This window comes from Spathaspora passalidarum, assembly GCF_000223485.1.
Source record: "Spathaspora passalidarum NRRL Y-27907 unplaced genomic scaffold SPAPAscaffold_6, whole genome shotgun sequence".
Lineage (NCBI taxonomy): Eukaryota > Fungi > Ascomycota > Pichiomycetes > Serinales > Debaryomycetaceae > Spathaspora > Spathaspora passalidarum.
Genome location: NW_006767430.1, coordinates 97482 through 116043, shown reverse-complemented (window position 1 = coordinate 116043; position 18562 = coordinate 97482). Strand labels below are relative to the sequence as shown.

The following is an 18562-nucleotide window of genomic DNA, read 5'->3' as shown; positions in this document are numbered from 1 at the left end:
TGAACGTCACGTAAATTGAGATAAGACGCTACCATGTTCAGATAAGGAAATTACGCTAAAATACGCGCTTGTTTACATTCTTGGTTATCTATTAAGTCTATATTATGTTGAATTACTTTGCAAACGTCACTTTCTGCGAAGATAGTGCAGTGGAATTACTATTGTCTTCTTCCTGTTCTATTTCCCCTCTTAATTCTGCCAAATCTTGGATCTCTCGTTCAACAAGTTCTCGCAAACACAGTTCAATTTTAAAGTATATCCGCAAAATAAAATAGTTTGGTTCTTTTAAAGGAAGCCGTAATGGAGACATCTCCCCTAACCAGAATCCGTCCATGGGTAATTTCTTCTGGATGTCCAGATCCACATTATCCTCATTCAACGAAACAAGAAGTTCATTCCATTGGGTGTGGGTATACTTTTTCGATGTATTCTCGATTGAGTCGGCGATCAATGGCTTGAGCTTGTCAAGAAATTGAAGGAGTTGTTCATGCATGATTTTCTTTTCTTCAATACGCGAGATTGTATATTCGCGGGGAATATATTGATCAGTGTCAGCGGTCAACGTTTTCGTGGTATGGTTTTCTCGGTGTTCTAGTTCTTCCAACTCTTCCTCTTCTTCCTCCTCCTCTTCTTCTAATGATCCTATTTCAATATCTTCTTCCATTTCTTCATTACGGACAATTTGCGAAGTACTACTTGATGGACTAGTACTATTCGAATCACATTCCTTCGTGTCTTTTTTCTTGGTTCGTTTCTTCAAATACTCAGGATCTTCTTCATACAACCATTTGGTGAATGCATGACTTACTCCATTGAATGCATCATACAACTTATCCCCAAAATTACTAACCAAAATTGTCATTAATGGAACAGCACCAATAGCCCAACTGACAAAAAATACTCGTCCCAAACTTGTCTTTGGGGCAAAATCACCATACCCGATAGTTAAAAGACACAAGAAACAAAAGTACACACTGTTGAAATAGGACCATCCTTCAATAGCATGGAACACGGCAGCTCCCACTAACCAGAATCCCATAAACACAATCATGGTAATCAATAGTGACTTGTTCATTTGGTGGGCCTTTACGCGACGCCGTATGACTCTCATTTTATGGAATGCCTTTTCGGGTGTAAGGGTCTTGCCCTCTTGCTCTAGTTTGTGGACAAGTTTGAGTCTCTCGAGTTCAATTTTATGCCAAAACACAGCTGGGCCGGCTGATGAGATTATAACCAGTCGTAAAGTAGCCACAATTAACCCCATGAGCATGACCCCGCCGAAGGAAAGCGCAAGTACCATGACTTTACCTCCGGGAGACTGCGGCACAATGTCACCAAGACCAATAGTTAAGAATGATACAATGCAATAGTAGAGCATCTCACCATACCCTCCTCCTTCTATTAAATGTGTCATACAAACAGAGCCAACCACGGACCACATGGCAAACAAAATAGTGAAAAGCATCAAGGTCCGCTGTTTATGGTCGAGATTGAATGTGGCCGGGTACTTGTTAAGTTTATATCCCAAGAAATTGACAAGTAAAATGCACGAACAACAAAAGTAAAACACGCTTGTGAATATGACATAAAAGAATCCTTCTGTTTCATTACATATCTCTGTCTCTTCTCGGCAATTATGGTTGGTAACCACAACGGCCCCAATCAAGATCATCGAGGCACAAAACCACGACAAGATCGAGACACATTGACTTATCAAGTATCGCACTGTTCCAGAAAAGTTCATTAATAATGATATGTTGCCTAGTATCCCAAACCCGAGGGCTACCCCATTCATGGCTCGGATGGCATTGACTTCATGGGAATCAACAGTCCAATGTTCAATAAGGGCCACCACTGAGATCATGTTTGCCAACGGACCCAAGCATGCTGCCACCAATGGGAAATATGACGATATATTAAACCATAGCACGAAATAAGGTTCACCCGGTCGTACATTCAAATTAAGCACGGTGTTTATAGGAACATCAATAATGTTTTTCAAGGAGACCGGTGGACGAAGTCCATACGGCGAGTTACTATGGTATGAGTGATGTAGAACAGGACTTAGTTTATCCTGATAGTATTCCAAGTTTTTTGAATTGACTCCAGTAATGTATTCATGATCAGGACGGATTTGCAGGAGCGTTTCTCTCAAGTCTATTGACTTTGCTTTTTGGAGCCTGTCACGGAGTTCGATACTGGTTGTTTTAGGTAGTTTTCTTAGACGACGACGAAAAGACGGCATTACTTGTTTGTGTGTATTTCATAATGTGGTTATGAGAATAGTTTAAACTATAATATATAATTTATAACGTTGAAGGAGCTAGTGGTGAAATAGCATCATCACACCCCCAAAAAATAACCACGTTCAGCTGCTCGAGTTAAGCCTCACTGGGGAACAAACAACATCCGAGTTTTCCTACCCAACCAAAAAGAAAAATAGAAAAAAAAATACTTGCCAGTTTGCAAAGTTGTTGGTTGCTACCTAGACTAATCAAACTTCAAGAATTGACTATCGAAACAGAACTTTTACATGATACAATTGAGCCAGTCTTGCTATCGTTAGGTTCCAACCATGTTCGCAAGTTTCATTTAACATGTAATGTAGATTGTCAGTTCTACCAAATTTATGGATTGAAAAGTGGACTAAATCCACAGCAACACTCTTTGACTGAATTCTATTACGATTATGCCTATTCCAACTTCGATAAACTGAAACGAGTTTTACAAATTACCTAATAACGAAACAATACACCCCCAGATACATTCTTCCCTCCGACATGATCATTTATACTCTAAGCTCCATAGAATTGGAATTGACAGATACCACTATTTGATAGAAACAGCTTGGGGTGGGCAGCTTTCCATTTTGCCAAAACAAATGATCAAACTGGGACTCGACTTAATTCTAGTAGTATGAGTTTCAAGTAACGCGAACTTACCTGGATACTCTTATGGTTCAGTATTGTAGATCACATGTAATAATTGTTTTCGCTTTGTTTGAAGATGCCAAAGATACACACAATAATCATCACATGGTGTTTGAACAAAATTTATGTAAATTCTCTATATACAAGCTGAGGTTATTATACACTGTGTGGAATGGGAACAGGACATGGGTTTTCCAAATTCAATACATACTTTCTCAATATGTTCTTCTTGGTCGAGCTAGCCACTTCTTCAAATGGTTTCTTTGCCTTTTCATTCACCACGTCCTTGACAAACTCTTCATACTTTGCTTGACTCAATAATTCGTCCAAAATATACTTGATGTTGTTAACACGAGTTCCGTCAGCTGCCTTGGCTTCGTGGTTGACTTCTAATTCAATGAGCTCATCGGTGGTTGGCCATTGGGAGATATTATACTTTTGTTTAATCAGTTCAATTTCATTGACCAATCCGTCAATTTCTTCAGAAGATGCATTTACAACTTGTTCAGTCAAACTATCCAATTTTCTCAAATCAGCAATCTTGCTGAGTACACCTTCCGCTTGTGCATTCTGTGCGGTATTAAGTCTATCGGCAATTTCCTGAGACACTCTTTCCTTAGCCATATCTTGATACAAGGCGAATTGTTGACCCTTATTAACTTTGATTTCAGCCACGGCAAATGCTTTTTTGGATGAACGTTTGGGTATGGATTCTATTCTGACAATATCTCCTTCTTTACAAATCTCACCTTCGTCATGGACAAGGTAGTCTTTTCTTTTAATAATTTCTTTGTCAATCTTTCGGTCGTACACTCTTCCAGAAACACGGACCTTGACGGTCTTTTGCATCTTCCCCTGGGAGATGACTAACCCTACGAAGTTTTGTCTGGCCATATTTGTACTAATACCGTAAACTATAGTAAGCTCGTTGGTTGTGAAAAATTTTGAAGACAGAAAAAATTTCTATAGCGAACAAAAAAAAAGAAAGCAAACATTGTATTACCCGGTTACTGTGCGGCGCATACTAATTGAGATTAACTACGTGCACATCTATAAACCTCTCTACTTGGTTCCATTAACACTTTGTAAAACTTGCTTAAACTTTTCAACCAAAGTTTTGTTTTCTTGTTCAGTTCCAACAGAAATACGGAGTGCTCCAGTACAATTCAACTCTTTTCCTCTGAATCTAACCACGACATTGTTGTCCACAGCTAGCTTGTTATACACAGTAAAGGCAACTTCATTGGATGGAACACCCTGGTTATCCAAAATTTCAAGCAAAATAAAGTTAGAATCTAATCCACCGATGTTTCTGCCTACATGAGGCAACGCGGTTAACTCACGCAATAAATACTCTCTCTGTTTGATAATCTTGGAAACTGAATCTGACATTACTTGTAATCCGGTTTTATCACCTGTAGCACGTTTAGCAATATTTGCTGTTAATGAAGAGATATTATACGGATACTTCATGGCATTCAAGTATCCTGAAAGTTCTTCATTACAATAGGTTATACCTAATCTTATACCAGCCAATCCGAACGATTTGGATAATGTTTGTAAGACAACAAGATTAGGATATTGATTACAGAGTGTACTCATTGATTCACTATATCTTTCGTCTTCAGCTTGAGTAAAGTCAATGTAAGCTTCATCAACAACAACCAACCCATTCCATACTGGAGACAGTTTCTCTAATAATTCAATAATATCTTTAACACGAAGCAATTGACCGGTTGGGTTACCTGGCGAAGTCAAATATAACAATTTTATACTTGGATCTTCTTGAACCTTGGCTAAAATTCCTTCAATATCAATTTGGAAACCAGGAAACTTCAATGGGACAGTAGCTATCGCAACATCATTGACAGTAGCACAGATAGAGTACATTCCATAAGTAGGTGGACAAATCAACATTTTATCCTTTCCAGGAACACAAACGCATCTTAACAACATATCAATACTTTCATCTGACCCAACTCCAAGGCACAAATTGCCCGGATACAAGCCGTCTTTCTCAGGATTCTTGAGATTGACATTAGGTTTGGCATTTCTGAAATCAACAATTTGTTGCTTGAGGTCTAATTGATGTGGATCAGGATATCTGTTCAATTCAAGCAAAGTTTCGGTTTCCGAAAGTTGGTTCAAAGCTGGTCCATGGGTGTTTTCATTGGCATCGAGAAGAATTCCCTCTTTAAAATCGTCTCTTGCACAACGATACGGTTCAAGAGTAAGAATATTTGGTCTAACTATTTTCTTAAGATCGAACATGTTAATAACTAATACTCTATAAAAAGATAAGATACACTTGTAACTTCTCCAAATTTTAAACCCCGAAAAATTAAATTTATGACTCCAAGAAAAAAAAAAATAAAAATAAATTGACTCATCATTTATGACTATATGGTAGCGCATTACTGTCCATCAAGTGAGCCTTTGGTGATTTGTGATTCGGAGTATTCTACAGCTGGTTTTGCATCCAGGAAGAAATACCCATTAAAGAAACTAGTCAAGTCAAAATTAAATCTGCTAATTCCACTGGCTGGTAATTGTGGAGTGGGGAGGACAAGCTGGGCATCAAGGGATGCATCTCTTTGTTTTGGTGGCGGTGGTGAGAAAAGCGAAAATTCAATGGGCGATTGTGCCTGGGAGAACTTGGGTAGTGCTTCATCTCGAAAGGACGAGGATTGGTCTGAAGTGATTTCTTCCATTGCTTGGGATGCTAATATTAATGGAGATTTTGTCTTTCTCTTGGACCAACTTCTTCTAAATGATAATGAAAGACGGTGGGAAGTATGTGATGTAGACTTGTGTTTCTTAAAAGGGGAGAATTGTCGCTTGTTAAGTTTGCTGAGAAATCGTTGGAGTTTGTTACTTTTATTAATTGGCGTATTCAGCTCTTGGTCTTGTTGAAATGAGTCTGATCTTGGTTGTGGTTCTATAGGAACAGTGCAATTTCTCTTGTATGGAATCTTAGTAGATGTAGTTTCCACAATAGGATTGAAATTGTTCTGGGTCAAACTTTTAGCAGGAAATAAGTCAAAGTCAGTTATCCTATCACTATCATTATCGGCACCTCTTCTTAAATTCATCCACAAAGTAGTCCGGTTATCAAAATATGACAAAAGTTCCCGTTTAACGGCGCTAAACGTTCTATTATTGAAATCAGAATTTTCATGAACCCGCCCAGACTCCACGTATGAAACACAATCGTCGAATGTATCCTCATGTATGTTAAACAGCATTCTCTGTCGCCATGCCAGTCTGTCGTCAAGAGGAATTGTTTAGTGTACCAGAAAATTTGATTGCAAATATTTTTGTCTGTGTCGCAGAAACCCCGACACTGCCCAAAAAAAGGAATAACGAAAATTAATACCACGTAGTAAAAAAATAAAAATAAAAAAAAAGTTTCCGACAGTACAGTTAAACCGTGTTATTTACAACATAAAAACAGCAGCCATGGAAGCTTTAATCAACTACGATTCCAAGTCAAAGAACTTGTCTATTTCATCCGAGTTGGAATCAGAATTACCTCACCTCAAACTTGAAATCGACCAATTAAACACCCTCACCCATGAAATAATAGCCAATGGTGCCGACGTGCCTCCAGTACCTACACCAGAAACCTTCAACAAGGACATATCGAAAATGGTCAGGAAGTTATATGAAGGTGGAGTGCAAGCTTTCCGATTGGGTAAATTCGAAGAATCGGTAAAACAGTTTAATATCGCGATCGAAATGATCACTAGACGAGCAAAATTCGATAGTTTCCAAGGAACAATCCAGGAATTAAGCTTGTTGTTAATGAGCAGAGCCGATGCGTACCTCAAAACCAAAGAGTATTTGAAGGCTTACAATGATGCTGACTTGTTGTTGGGTATGATGATGAATACCCCAGAAAACTTCTTGAGACGTGGTGTTGCCAATTATTTCTTGGGCAACTATGAAGCGGCAAGAGCAGATTACCAAAGAGGGTTAAGTTTTGAAGAAGATCATGATAGATTGAATGCGGAATTGACGATATGTTTGGACAAGATTCTTGAAGAGAATGGTGATTATCTTTAAATTAGACCTTAGTATACATTTTTAGTTATTCCTTCTTGTAGGCAACAATAGCGCACTTCAAAAAAAAAAAAAAAGAAACAAGGCAAGGAAAAAATTGAAGTCAAACTTAAGCATTTTAGTATCACCTGTTTACAACCAATCCGATCGTGACTATTCACGGTATACATACTCATGGCTTCGTTAATAGATAACATACCCTTGATAGACTTGTCTGATTCGGATGATGAAGTGTTGCAAACTTCGCGAGAACGACAACAGCCACTTCCGGAAATATCAACAGACTTGCAACCAAGTCCGCGTCCATCAGTACCATCAGGAACTATAACTCCTATATCCATCACAAGTTCATCATCTTCTTCAACAGCTAGTTATACACCTAGGGTACACCTGCCAGCATCTATAACTCCCCCCATACGAAGGCCAAACGATGTTAATGATTCCAGCAGTGGCAATATGCCTAAGCGCGCTAGACTAGATTCATTGAATACCATCAGAAACCCAACCAACAGAATATCCTTAGGACAACCAGTAATTAATCGCTTTCCTGAAATACGAAATAAGATAATGGCTAGTGATAATCAAAACTCTAGGTTTCAGAATGCAGAAATCATCTCCATTGATTCTGATAATGATCTGGATTCAGACATTGACCGCGTCGCATTGCCTGATTCAATCGAAAAAGCAATTCCTATGAATCCGACTAGTTCACTCAATGATGATGACGATGATGAAATAGAAATCTTGGATGCTAACACTGTCAAGGTTGGTAAATTCAAACCAAGTTCATTCGAAATTATGCAACGAAGATCAATGCAGCCAGTGACACTATTTACATCACAACAACAATTGGTACCCAGACCAGAGCCAGCAAGCACAACACAACAACTATCACAAGCACCCCATCATTTTCACGAGACAACATCACAATTATTTAACCAACCAGCACCAGTACCGCATGCCACAGCTCCAGCCACCGACATGAATGATATTGTAGTAGCCCAGCTCAGACAACGGGAACATGCATTCAATCAAGAAATTGATGATCTTGAAAAGCAAAAGCTTGAAGTTACCCAATCAGTACAAAAGAAGAGAACTGAGTTACAACAATTACAGGGACATCTTGCTGTCCAAAAGCAACGTCTTCAGACTGCAATCACCCACGGAAACACTGCAGTGATGAATAGCCAAGCTGGAGTGATTGCCCGGATTCAGAATCATATGCGTGAACTTGAACAACAAATGCATGGATTCAGCCAAGTTGTTGGTCCTATTGAATGGAAATTGGGTTCTGTGAGAAGAGCACTTTCCAACATTCTTGGTTCATTAAGACAGAGAGGGCAACAAATTTTGAACGCAAGAGTAGAAGCAATGACTGCAGAGGTGATGAATTCATTAGGTAGCAGTCAACCTATGGGATACAGTTCTAATGTGTATTCTGTTGATGTTGATTTACAAAGTCTTGTGGATAATATTAAACCCGATGAGGATTTGATTGAAGGTATGGAACCAACTCCACCAGAATTGAATATCAATTTATTGAAACATCAAAGAATGGGATTGACATGGATGAAGCGAATGGAGGAATCCAAGTCGAAAGGTGGGATCCTCGCCGATGATATGGGGTTAGGTAAAACTGTGCAAACTCTTGCGTTAATGGTATCCCGTAAACCTGAACATGAGAGTTGTAAAACTACTTTAATTATTGCCCCAGTTTCATTATTACAACAATGGGCGGCAGAAATTGAATCAAAGACAGTGGCTAGTTATCAACCCAGGATTGGAATCTTTCATGGCATGGACAAAAAGAATATGCTGACTTTTTCTGATTGCCAGAAATATGATGTGATTCTTACGTCATATGGTACTTTGTCATCTGAATGGAAACGACATTTCAAGGAAGCGTTGGCCAATAGTGATACCAAGGCGTATCTTCCTTCGTCAAAGGAAGGGGGCAAGAGTTATGAATCACCGTTTTTCGCAAATGATGCCAAATTTAATAGAATTATCCTCGATGAAGCCCAAGCAATCAAAAATAAAATGGCAATTGCATCCAAAGCCGTGACTTACCTTCAGGCTAATTACAGGTTCTGTTTAAGTGGTACCCCCATGCAAAATAATTTAGAAGAATTGTATCCTATCATCCGATTTCTTCGAATTCGCCCATACCTAAATGAAGGTAAATTCCGAGCAGATATTGTGATTCCGTTGAAATCAAACAAATATGACAAGTATGATCGGAAAAGCAGTATGAAGAAATTGCAAGCTATTCTTAGTTCGATTTTGCTTCGAAGAACCAAGAATTCTATTATTGATGGTAAGCCAATTTTACAATTGCCGGAGAAAATTATTGAGAGTGATTATGTGAAATTGGAATCGGAAGAGATGGCATACTATCGTGATTTAGAACTGGGCATACAATCACGAGCTAAACGATTGTTATCGGAAAAGAGTTTCTCCTCGGGTATTCTTACACTTTTACTTAGGTTGAGACAAGCATGTTGCCATAGCTATCTTGTTAAGATTGGTGAGCTTAAAGCCAAACAAAAGGAACTTGAACAGAATGAGAATATCAAGATTGATTGGAGGAGGATGTATCGTATGGTTCTTGAATTGAAGGATTTAGTTAAAACCAGAGTTATTGATCTTACTATGCCTAGCGAAGCAGTGATCCCCTTGGATATTGATCTTGGGTTAGAAGACGATGATGAGAAAGATGATAAAGAAATGTTGACGTGTCCGATATGTTTTGATATTCTTAATTTAGACTCATCGATGGTGTTATTTTCCGAGTGTGGTCATTTGATATGTCAGAATTGTATTGAAGCATTTTATGAAGGTCACACTGTTGATGAAGATAGTTCTGGCAATAGAATTGCTAAATGTACTGAATGTAATGCTCTGGTTAAGGAATCTAATTTGATTGATTATGTTATTTTCAAGGCGGTGTATATCGAAAAAATGGATACTATGGAAATTCAACGTTTTTGTCGGGATTATTATAATCCCAACCCAAGAGGGAATTCCATGATTGTTAATGATTTGATTAAGGAAGACAATGGATTCACGCCAAGTGCTAAAATGGAAAAGTGTGTGGAATTGCTACAAACAATATTCAGCAAGCATCCTAATGAAAAGGTTATTGTTTTTTCACAGTTTGTGACGTTGTTTGATTTATTCAAGTTGGTGTTGAACCAGCAGGGAATTGAATTTTTAAGATATGATGGGTCAATGAATATGGAACATAAGAACACTGTGATTAAACAATTTTATCAAAGTGATATTAAAGTTTTACTTCTTTCGTTAAGATCGGGTAATGTTGGGTTAACACTTACATGTGCCTCGCATGTGATCATCATGGATCCATTTTGGAACCCCTATGTTGAAGATCAGGCTATGGATCGGGCCCATCGTATTGGACAGGAACGAGAAGTACATGTGCATCGGATTTTGATTGAAGGTACCGTGGAAAGTCGTATTATGACATTGCAAGAACGAAAGAAGGAGTTAATTGAAAGTGCCCTTAATGAAAAGGATATGAAGAATGTGTCGAGATTGGGACAAAGAGAACTTGGATTCTTGTTTGGTTTGAATGGATTAAGAGAATAGGTATATAGGTGTTTTTATTTAATAGATTATGGTTCTATCTATGTTTCTTGACTTTGGCAAGATTGTTAGCCCAGGAAGCTTCTGAGATTAGGTTTGTATTGTGGCATAATTCAGTCACGATTATTGGTTCAAAATCAACATGGAATGATGCAAGTGATTTGCACAAGTAGATAATTTGTAAGATTAACCCGTCAATTTGGTTGTGTAAGTCGATCTCGGCAACTTCACTGTCTTCATCGCCTTCGGGTTTAATTTCAGGAAGGTGAGTTTTCAACTCTTGACAGAGTAGATTGGCTAAATTTCGGATGAATTGGTTGATAAGGAGGTTGTTCTCGTCATCTTCCAAGTTTGAAGGAGTTGACTTGAAAATGGTATTGAATATGGATAAGGAGTTGAATATGTATTCACGGTATGTTTCAATAAATCGTTTGAGGTAAGTGAGCTTGTTGAACTTGATCAATGGTTTAAGACTGGATACTTCATTACTGATGAACTTGTATCTTGAATTCAAGTATATTATCTTGAGGAATTTTGTCTTTTGTGCTTGTTGTGTGTCATTAAATACTAAATTGCTGGTTCCTCCCAAAAGATCTAACTTGTTTAAAATTTGAAAAATCTTGAGAATGTTGTTTTGTTTAAGATTGGTATTTAATAACCTGATCAATCCCTTTACCATGAGCTTCAATTCAAGTTCAATTTGAGCATGGATCTGTTTGAAAATGGTCAATTTAGGGAATCTAATAATCAATGCCTGGATCAACATCGAGATTTCTAATGATTCCTGGTAGTTTCCTTGTAAGATACATACTTTGCATAACGTAGGTAATTCTAAAATATCCAATACTGAATCAATATTCTCTAATATAGAATTGTTGATTTCGATAGCGTTCATGGGATGCGCGTGTGGTTGGGTAGTTAACACGTCAGACTCGAGTAATTTGGAGATTGATTCGAGCTGGGATTGGTACTCGTGCGACAATTGGCTGTTTACTATATGTAAATCGTTACTGATGTCAATGATTAAATCACGGTTTGAATCGGTGATTGCGCTGAGTTTTCGGTTAATTTCACGGTGGTTCATGTCTAGTTCAGCGATTTCTTCAATGAGTGTGCGGCGAGGTTGTGGTTGTGGAGGTGGAGGTGGTGGTGGGGACACAAGTTCGGCAGTGGATCCAGTGACGGAGTTTGCATTGGAAGTTTTGAATGAAGTTGACTTGTCACTGGCTAGTGACACTGACGAGGCCATGAATGCCTCAGTAGAGAGTAAATCATCATTGATTAACAATTCTTGGAGGTATTGTTGGGATCTAGCTAATAATTGTGGGTCTGTCTCAAGGAGTGATTGATACTGTGGATCTAGCCCATCTTTAAGTGTATTCAAAAGAATTGACATGGTGGAGGCTGTATATCAAGTGTGGACGTAGCGGTAGTGTACACCTGGTTGTAAGTTTTTGGTGATGTTGGAAATTGCACGACCTCCTGGATTTTCTACCCACCGTGTGTTCAAGAAAAAAAGCTCATTTCAAGTATACGCCTATCCATCCATCAATACATCAATTGTTTTAGTAGACCATGGAAGGGTTATATTTCAATATCAACAACGGATACCTTGAAGGTGTTGTTCGTGGATACAAGAGTGGATTACTCACCACCAACCAATATGTCAATTTAACTCAATGTGACAATTTAGAGGATTTAAAATTACAATTAAGTTCCACCGATTATGGGAATTTCATGGCTAACTACTCCGGCCCATTGAGTACCAGTGTACTTCAGGATAACTTAAGTAAGAAGTTGTTCCAACAATTCCAATATGTCAAGTCACAATCTAGTGGTAAATTGACCAAGTTCATGAACTATATTAACTACGGATACATGATTGATAATGTGATTTTAATGATTACCGGGACTTTACACGAAAGGGATAAACTGGAAATTTTGAGAAAGTGTAACCCATTAGGTTGGTTTGACACTTTACCTACTTTGTCCATTGCTACCGATATTGAAAGTTTGTATTCTACCGTATTGATTGATACTCCATTGGCACCATTCTTCAAGAATTGTGTTAGTGCTGATGACTTGGATGATTTAAACATTGAAATTATTAGAAATAAGTTGTACAAGAACTACTTGGAATCATTTGTTGAGTTTGTCACAAGTGAATTTGACGGACCTGATCAAGAAATCATGATTAGATTGTTGACTTTGGAAGCAGATAAGAGAGTTATAAACATCACTTTGAACTCTTTGAACAACAGCGACTTGTCTAGCGAAGACAAGCTCAGTTTGTTCCCAAGCTACGGTAAGCTCTATCCAACTTATCACTTGCAATTATCTCAGGCTGAAGATATTGAACAATTAAAATCAATTGTGGAATACATTGGTGATTACAAGGACATTTTTAACGAAAGTGGAGATGCTTCCGGATTGAGAGGATTGGGTGATTGGTTTTACTTGTTGGAAATGCAATTTTGTAGAAATGCATTCACTCAACAATTCACATTATCGACAGTTTACGCATGGTTGAAATCAAAGGAACAGGAAATTAGAAATATCACTTGGATTGCTGAATGTATTGCCCAAAACCAAAAGAATAGAATTGACAGTTATATTTCAGTGTATTAGTCTTGATTAGTTTATATATTTACATCTATAAGAATAACGGTATCTCAACTGCACCTCCTACGTTTCTAACTTGCTCTTGCTGAGCCCGTTGTCGTTTTTGTGCCGCCCCATCTTCGTCATATATTGTTCGCTGTACATCTACACCGTTGTACAGACTAGGACCAAAGTCCATATCCATATTCATGGAGATGGTTGGTGCTTCGTTGGGTGCTTCTTCCTCGTCGGCTTCTTCTTGTAGGATATTATGTAACATATATTCATCGTGATTCACTTCCAACATATTGAACTGCATTAAAGTACCTGAGTAGTTGGCCATGTAAGCATTCTTGCAAAGAAGCTGAATTGAAAACCTTCCTTCGCGATCCTTTAGCATCTTACATTTGAAGCTATACTTGACTGCTCGGAATATCTTGAAGAAATTGACAAAGTCAAATTTGGAAATTATGAACTGGGAGTCTCCTGATAATGACACCTTTTCAAGTATGGTTTTCTCATTGGGGAATATCAACTTCAGTGTACCTATTGGTCCGGTACTTATAAATCGTAACTGTTTAGACTCATTCTTGACTGAGGCGTAAATATATAAATCCTGGGTATTTATCTGATGTAGATCCTGAAGTAAATTGGACAACACATCACTTTTGACGATAAGCTCCATATCTATATCATCATGGGATACGGCCATTCCTTCGTCATTCTCATCATCTATATAGAACGTCAAAAACTCCAACTTTTCTGAAATTAAATTATCTTCAAATTCAACAACTAGAGGGTAGCCTTCTCCTTGGTAATTTAAAAGACAAATCACAGTCTCTCCTACACTAACCACGTTGTTCTTATCCCGTTTAGAATCACGCTTGGTGATTGAGCTTGTCACGGAATTGAAACATTCAGCAATCAAGTTAATGTCTACACCTAGTCGTAACTCGGCATCTTCTGGACCTGACAAATTGTAATAACTAAAAAGGGAAGGGTCGATAGTGACATGAACGTTAGTGATGTGGTTATATGACGCGTAGATTGTGATACCGTCTTGTTTAATGGATATGGTGGCATTGGCGTTGATGGTGGTTATAGAAGATAAAATGTCCGCAAGATGGATTATTTGATTCGTTGAGGCTGTGAAAGATATTGGGTGGATTGATTCCGGAGGTTGTGAAGCCGGGTCTTCGTCTTGGTCTACAAATAGACTCATTGGTGGGCTATACGAGGTATTTTGGTTGTAAATCGATTTGATATCTAAACAAAAAAAAATAAAAAAATTATAGTGCGCAAATTAAAATTGTTAGAGCTAGAAGTTGTCTGGAATGGATCAGACACACAATGAGTTATATCAATGTAGATTATTCAAAAAAGACTTTAGATGTAGCACTAGAAGATTCAATAACAGTCGTATTGCATGAAAAGTAAGAGTCCATTTGGTAGCTCGATATTAATCGTGCATTCAACCAAGAACAGTGCTACCAATATAAAAACGAGGAGAGGATCGTTTGTTCTGAAAACCATTACCTTGGTGGTTATTTGCAGCAAGAGTGCTTGCAAACTGGCGAAATTTATAAATGCACACGGCTGAATAAAACAGCACTCCGTTCACTTATTCAAGTTAAAATTTCTGGGACAAGTAGTTCCCCGAAATAATATATGCTGAAAGTGTAAAACTGCAAATGCTTATTACAGAAATATTTCCTCAAATTCATGAGAAATTATCTACTCTCCAACATCATATAGTTTAATTACTCAACACACCATGATCTTCTGTAGCAGACAAATCTTACGAGTCACATCCTTACCCCTCAATCGCCATTATCCCCCCCCCCCTCTGTATCACCTTCCTCAACGACAAATCTTAAAATACCAAGAAATTTTACCAAGAAAAAAAAATAGTCAATTCGCAGCAAATGGAATTTCCATCATTGTCACCAAAGTTTTACCCTACTATGATGAGCTGACAAGTTGACTATTTGCCTGGGATACCTGCTAACATATGTATTATATATGGCTCATTCGGATGTGAGCGGTACACAACACGTGAGCATTCCCAATACAACGTTACACTTGAGGTCACGCACCACACTCCCCAGGTCTAAGCCACTTGATAAAACATTCCATTTACAGCCGGTGGGGTTTATATACAGGAACAAACAAAAGATTCATATCAAACAAATTTCTTCCCATTCTTCCTTTGTTAATTTTTTTTTATTTTATTTTATTTTATTTTTTGTTTCTTTTGAATTCCCTTCTTTTTATCTTTATTAATTAAAATCAGCAACAACTGATCGTAAATAACCACAATTTGGTTTAATACTTAGTAGAAACGATATACATTACTACTACCCATCCATCGTACACAAGGTAGTAAAACACATCATCAACAATCACACCTAAGATTTTATATTTTATTTTTAATCTTACGTCATTCAAACAATAGATTTGTCAAAATAAGTTAATACTACTACTACTACAACATCAATATCACCACCACTATGGTTTGGAGTCAACTAGAGTTGGAGGCTCCCCATATAGCGTACGCATGTGTTGGGATATTTAGTACGCTATTCTCGTTAGTATCCCTTTTCGTCAAGGAACGTCTTTATATCGGTGAAGCAACCGTGGCCACCATCGCCGGACTCATAATTGGGCCACATTGTCTAGATTGGTTCAACCCTGTAACATGGGGAAACACCGACTATATAACATTGGAAATATGTCGTATTGTCCTTTGTATTCAAATCGTTGCCGTGGCTGTAGAATTACCCAGAAAATATATGAAGAAGCATTGGGTGTCTGTGACGATTTTCTTGTTGCCCGTCATGACCTTTGGGTGGCTCACGGTCGGATTATTTATTTGGTGTTTGATTCCTCATTTTTCATTCAGTGATGGATTGCTCGTGGCAGCATGTGTCACAGCCACCGATCCTGTGTTGGCTGCTGCCGTTGTCGGTAAGGGGAAATTTGCCCAGAGAGTGCCAGGACATTTGAGGAATTTACTTTCTGCCGAATCAGGATGTAATGACGGTATGGCATTTCCATTTATCTTTTTGGCATTGTATATAATTACCCACAGGGGTGAACCAGGCTTGATTGTCAAGGACTGGTTCTTGTTGACTATTTTTTGGGAATGTCTATTTGGATGTTTATTAGGGGCTGTCCTAGGGTACGTTCTTAGAAAACTCGTTGCATTTGCAGAAAGAAGAAACTTGATTGATCGAGAATCATTCCTTGCCATTTTTGTATTCTTGGCATTCAACTCAGCTGGTATTGGATCCATGTTGGGAGTTGACGATTTATTAGTTTCATTTGCCGCCGGTACAGCATTTGGATGGAATGGAGACTTTGCCAAAAAGACAGAGGAATCACACGTGTCCACTGTCATTGATTTACTTTTAAACTTGTCGTTTTTCGTGTACTTTGGTGCCATTATCCCCTGGCCTCAATTTAACAATCCTGCCATTGGCCTTGACGTTTGGCGACTTGTTATTCTTGCATTTGTGATTATCTTTCTTCGTCGTTTACCCGCGGTTATCGCATTCAAACCATTCACACCAGATGTTAAAACGTGGAGAGAAGCGTTGTTTTGTGGTCATTTTGGACCCATTGGAGTCGGAGCCATTTTTGCAGCCATCCTTGCCCGAAAGGATTTGGAAGCCCATTATACTACAGAAGAAACTCCATTGGCACATTTACCTAATGAGGAATTCCCTCATTACCAATTACTCGCGTGCATTTGGCCCATGGTTTGTTTTATCGTAATTACTTCGATTGTTGTACATGGTTCCTCTGTAGCTGTGCTTACACTTGGAAGAAGATTGAATAGAATGGCAATCACCATGAGTTTTACCACCACCGGTGAAGGAAATGGACCTACTTGGATGCAAAGATTGCAGAAGTTAGATAAGACAAGCACGACATTTAGTTTGCATCGTGTCGACACCATAGCTGTCACGGAAAAGGAAAAACCCACTGATGAGCAAGGCGTGGCTACTGGAGTAGAAACCAGTGGGATAAAAGTACGTCCCGCAGGAGGTGCCAAGCGCCGGGCCCAGCTCAAGAAGAAAAAGAAGAAGAAGAAGAAGAAGCCGGCACATATCATCAAGAAGACATTGTCGAAGGTTACCACGGGTGGCATGTCTGATGAAGAGGAAGAAGAAGAGTATGAACATAAAACTGATCGTCAACGACCACAAACTGAATTTTTACAATTGGGGAGATCAAACAATTTGGCCCCCAGTGAAACCAGCGAGGACACTGTGGAAGAAAAGCCAAGCTCGCCCAAAGAAGACACTAGTGTTGAAACTGAAGAAACTATGCAAGGTGGTGTACCCGATAAGACTTCTGGTATGAAGAAGTATGGACAAAGGCCTCCTACTGAAGAGGAGAAACGGTCTATACCTACCGTAGCTTATCAAGATGGTGATCAAATCATAATTGAAGATCAATACGGGGAAATTATGGATTCGCTTAAGCTTCAACAACGTGCCAAACCTGCACCAGTTGAACCCGTCGAATCATTCACGAATATTAATGATGACGACGATGCCAGTGTCCATTCAGAAGCATCATTGCAACGTCGACTTAGCCAATATGCGTCGGCAGATTCCGAGTACTCATTTAATGACGAGAAGCAAGAGCAGGATGACACCGACTTGTCGCCTATTCGTAAGAGAATTAGTCGGTCTATATCGAAAAAGACCAAGGTTTTATATAGGAAGGACGATCCGCACCGTAAGAAGGTGTATGCTCATCAAGTTGATGATTTAATTGTGATTGAGAATGAAGAAGGGGAGATTATCAGAAGGTACAAGGTTAATAGACATCATAGTAAGTTTAGAAATCCACCTCAAGAACAAGAAGGAGGAACTAGACCCAGATCAACTACGTTGGTTGGCAAGATGAAACTGATTCTTGGATTTAATGAAAGCGAACCAACTTCTCCTACAACGCCAACTATTCAAGTGTCAAATTATGACTTGGAACAAGGTAATTCAAATATGATTATTCCTCACGAGGGAGATGAAGGAGATACAAAATTAGAACATAAGTTGTCAAACATGTTGAGTAAGAAAAAGAGTCCTCCACCACGGGTACTTTCTGATGAAGATGAAGAAGATAGTAATGAGTCACAGGATTCGGAAGAGGATGTTTCAGAAGTTGATTCAGAAGTTGACTCTGAAGAAGATTCCGACGAGCATGAAACTGAGGTCGAAAAGAGGAGGAGATTACAAGCATTGGGTAAATTACCTGTACATCGCCACCAAGACGATGAAGAAGATTAGATTTGCTTTTAAGTTTATTTGCATATAGTTTAATAATACCTTTAATTAGCCCTAGCTGATATC

General features: G+C 38.5%; 10 protein-coding genes across 10 annotated transcripts; 4 read left to right on the top strand and 6 right to left on the bottom strand. All coding sequences in view use genetic code 12, as the record gives it.

Annotated features, from left to right (window-relative positions):
* Positions 1-55: 55 nt before the first annotated feature.
* Positions 56-2328, bottom strand: TOK1 (Tok1p; the record flags this gene model as incomplete). Its single annotated transcript, XM_007376661.1, has 1 exon — positions 56-2328. The coding sequence occupies one exon, from the start codon at positions 2243-2245 to the stop codon at positions 113-115; it is 2133 nt and encodes a 710-aa protein (XP_007376723.1).
* A 716-nt stretch (positions 2329-3044) lies between these two features.
* Positions 3045-3848, bottom strand: SPAPADRAFT_62557 (mitochondrial 37S ribosomal protein uS17m; the record flags this gene model as incomplete). The annotated part of the gene is made up of 1 exon (XM_007376660.1): positions 3045-3848. The coding sequence occupies one exon, from the start codon at positions 3822-3824 to the stop codon at positions 3087-3089; it is 738 nt and encodes a 245-aa protein (XP_007376722.1).
* Positions 3849-3992: 144 nt separating this feature from the next.
* HIS5 (histidinol-phosphate transaminase) lies at positions 3993-5201 on the bottom strand (the record flags this gene model as incomplete). The annotated part of the gene is made up of 1 exon (XM_007376659.1): positions 3993-5201. One exon carries the CDS (start codon positions 5199-5201, stop codon positions 3993-3995), a length of 1209 nt encoding a protein of 402 aa, XP_007376721.1.
* A 102-nt stretch (positions 5202-5303) lies between these two features.
* SPAPADRAFT_62555 (uncharacterized protein) lies at positions 5304-6196 on the bottom strand (the record flags this gene model as incomplete). The annotated part of the gene is made up of 1 exon (XM_007376658.1): positions 5304-6196. The coding sequence occupies one exon, from the start codon at positions 6173-6175 to the stop codon at positions 5345-5347; it is 831 nt and encodes a 276-aa protein (XP_007376720.1).
* Positions 6197-6349: 153 nt separating this feature from the next.
* On the top strand, positions 6350-7053 carry SEC72 (Sec63 complex subunit; the record flags this gene model as incomplete). Its single annotated transcript, XM_007376657.1, has 1 exon — positions 6350-7053. One exon carries the CDS (start codon positions 6390-6392, stop codon positions 6993-6995), a length of 606 nt encoding a protein of 201 aa, XP_007376719.1.
* Positions 7054-8405: 1352 nt separating this feature from the next.
* SPAPADRAFT_142059 (translocase) lies at positions 8406-10601 on the top strand (the record flags this gene model as incomplete). Its single annotated transcript, XM_007376656.1, has 1 exon — positions 8406-10601. One exon carries the CDS (start codon positions 8406-8408, stop codon positions 10599-10601), a length of 2196 nt encoding a protein of 731 aa, XP_007376718.1.
* On the bottom strand, positions 9589-12040 carry SPAPADRAFT_62552 (Golgi transport complex subunit; the record flags this gene model as incomplete). Its single annotated transcript, XM_007376655.1, has 1 exon — positions 9589-12040. One exon carries the CDS (start codon positions 11992-11994, stop codon positions 10636-10638), a length of 1359 nt encoding a protein of 452 aa, XP_007376717.1.
* A 97-nt stretch (positions 12041-12137) lies between these two features.
* On the bottom strand, positions 12138-14448 carry SPAPADRAFT_155788 (uncharacterized protein; the record flags this gene model as incomplete). The annotated part of the gene is made up of 1 exon (XM_007376653.1): positions 12138-14448. One exon carries the CDS (start codon positions 14419-14421, stop codon positions 13252-13254), a length of 1170 nt encoding a protein of 389 aa, XP_007376715.1.
* On the top strand, positions 12174-13226 carry SPAPADRAFT_62551 (H(+)-transporting V0 sector ATPase subunit d; the record flags this gene model as incomplete). Its single annotated transcript, XM_007376654.1, has 1 exon — positions 12174-13226. One exon carries the CDS (start codon positions 12174-12176, stop codon positions 13224-13226), a length of 1053 nt encoding a protein of 350 aa, XP_007376716.1.
* Positions 14449-15709: 1261 nt separating the features above from the next.
* CNH1 (Cnh1p) lies at positions 15710-18499 on the top strand (the record flags this gene model as incomplete). The annotated part of the gene is made up of 1 exon (XM_007376652.1): positions 15710-18499. The coding sequence occupies one exon, from the start codon at positions 15710-15712 to the stop codon at positions 18497-18499; it is 2790 nt and encodes a 929-aa protein (XP_007376714.1).
* Between the last annotated feature and the right edge of the window lie 63 nt (positions 18500-18562).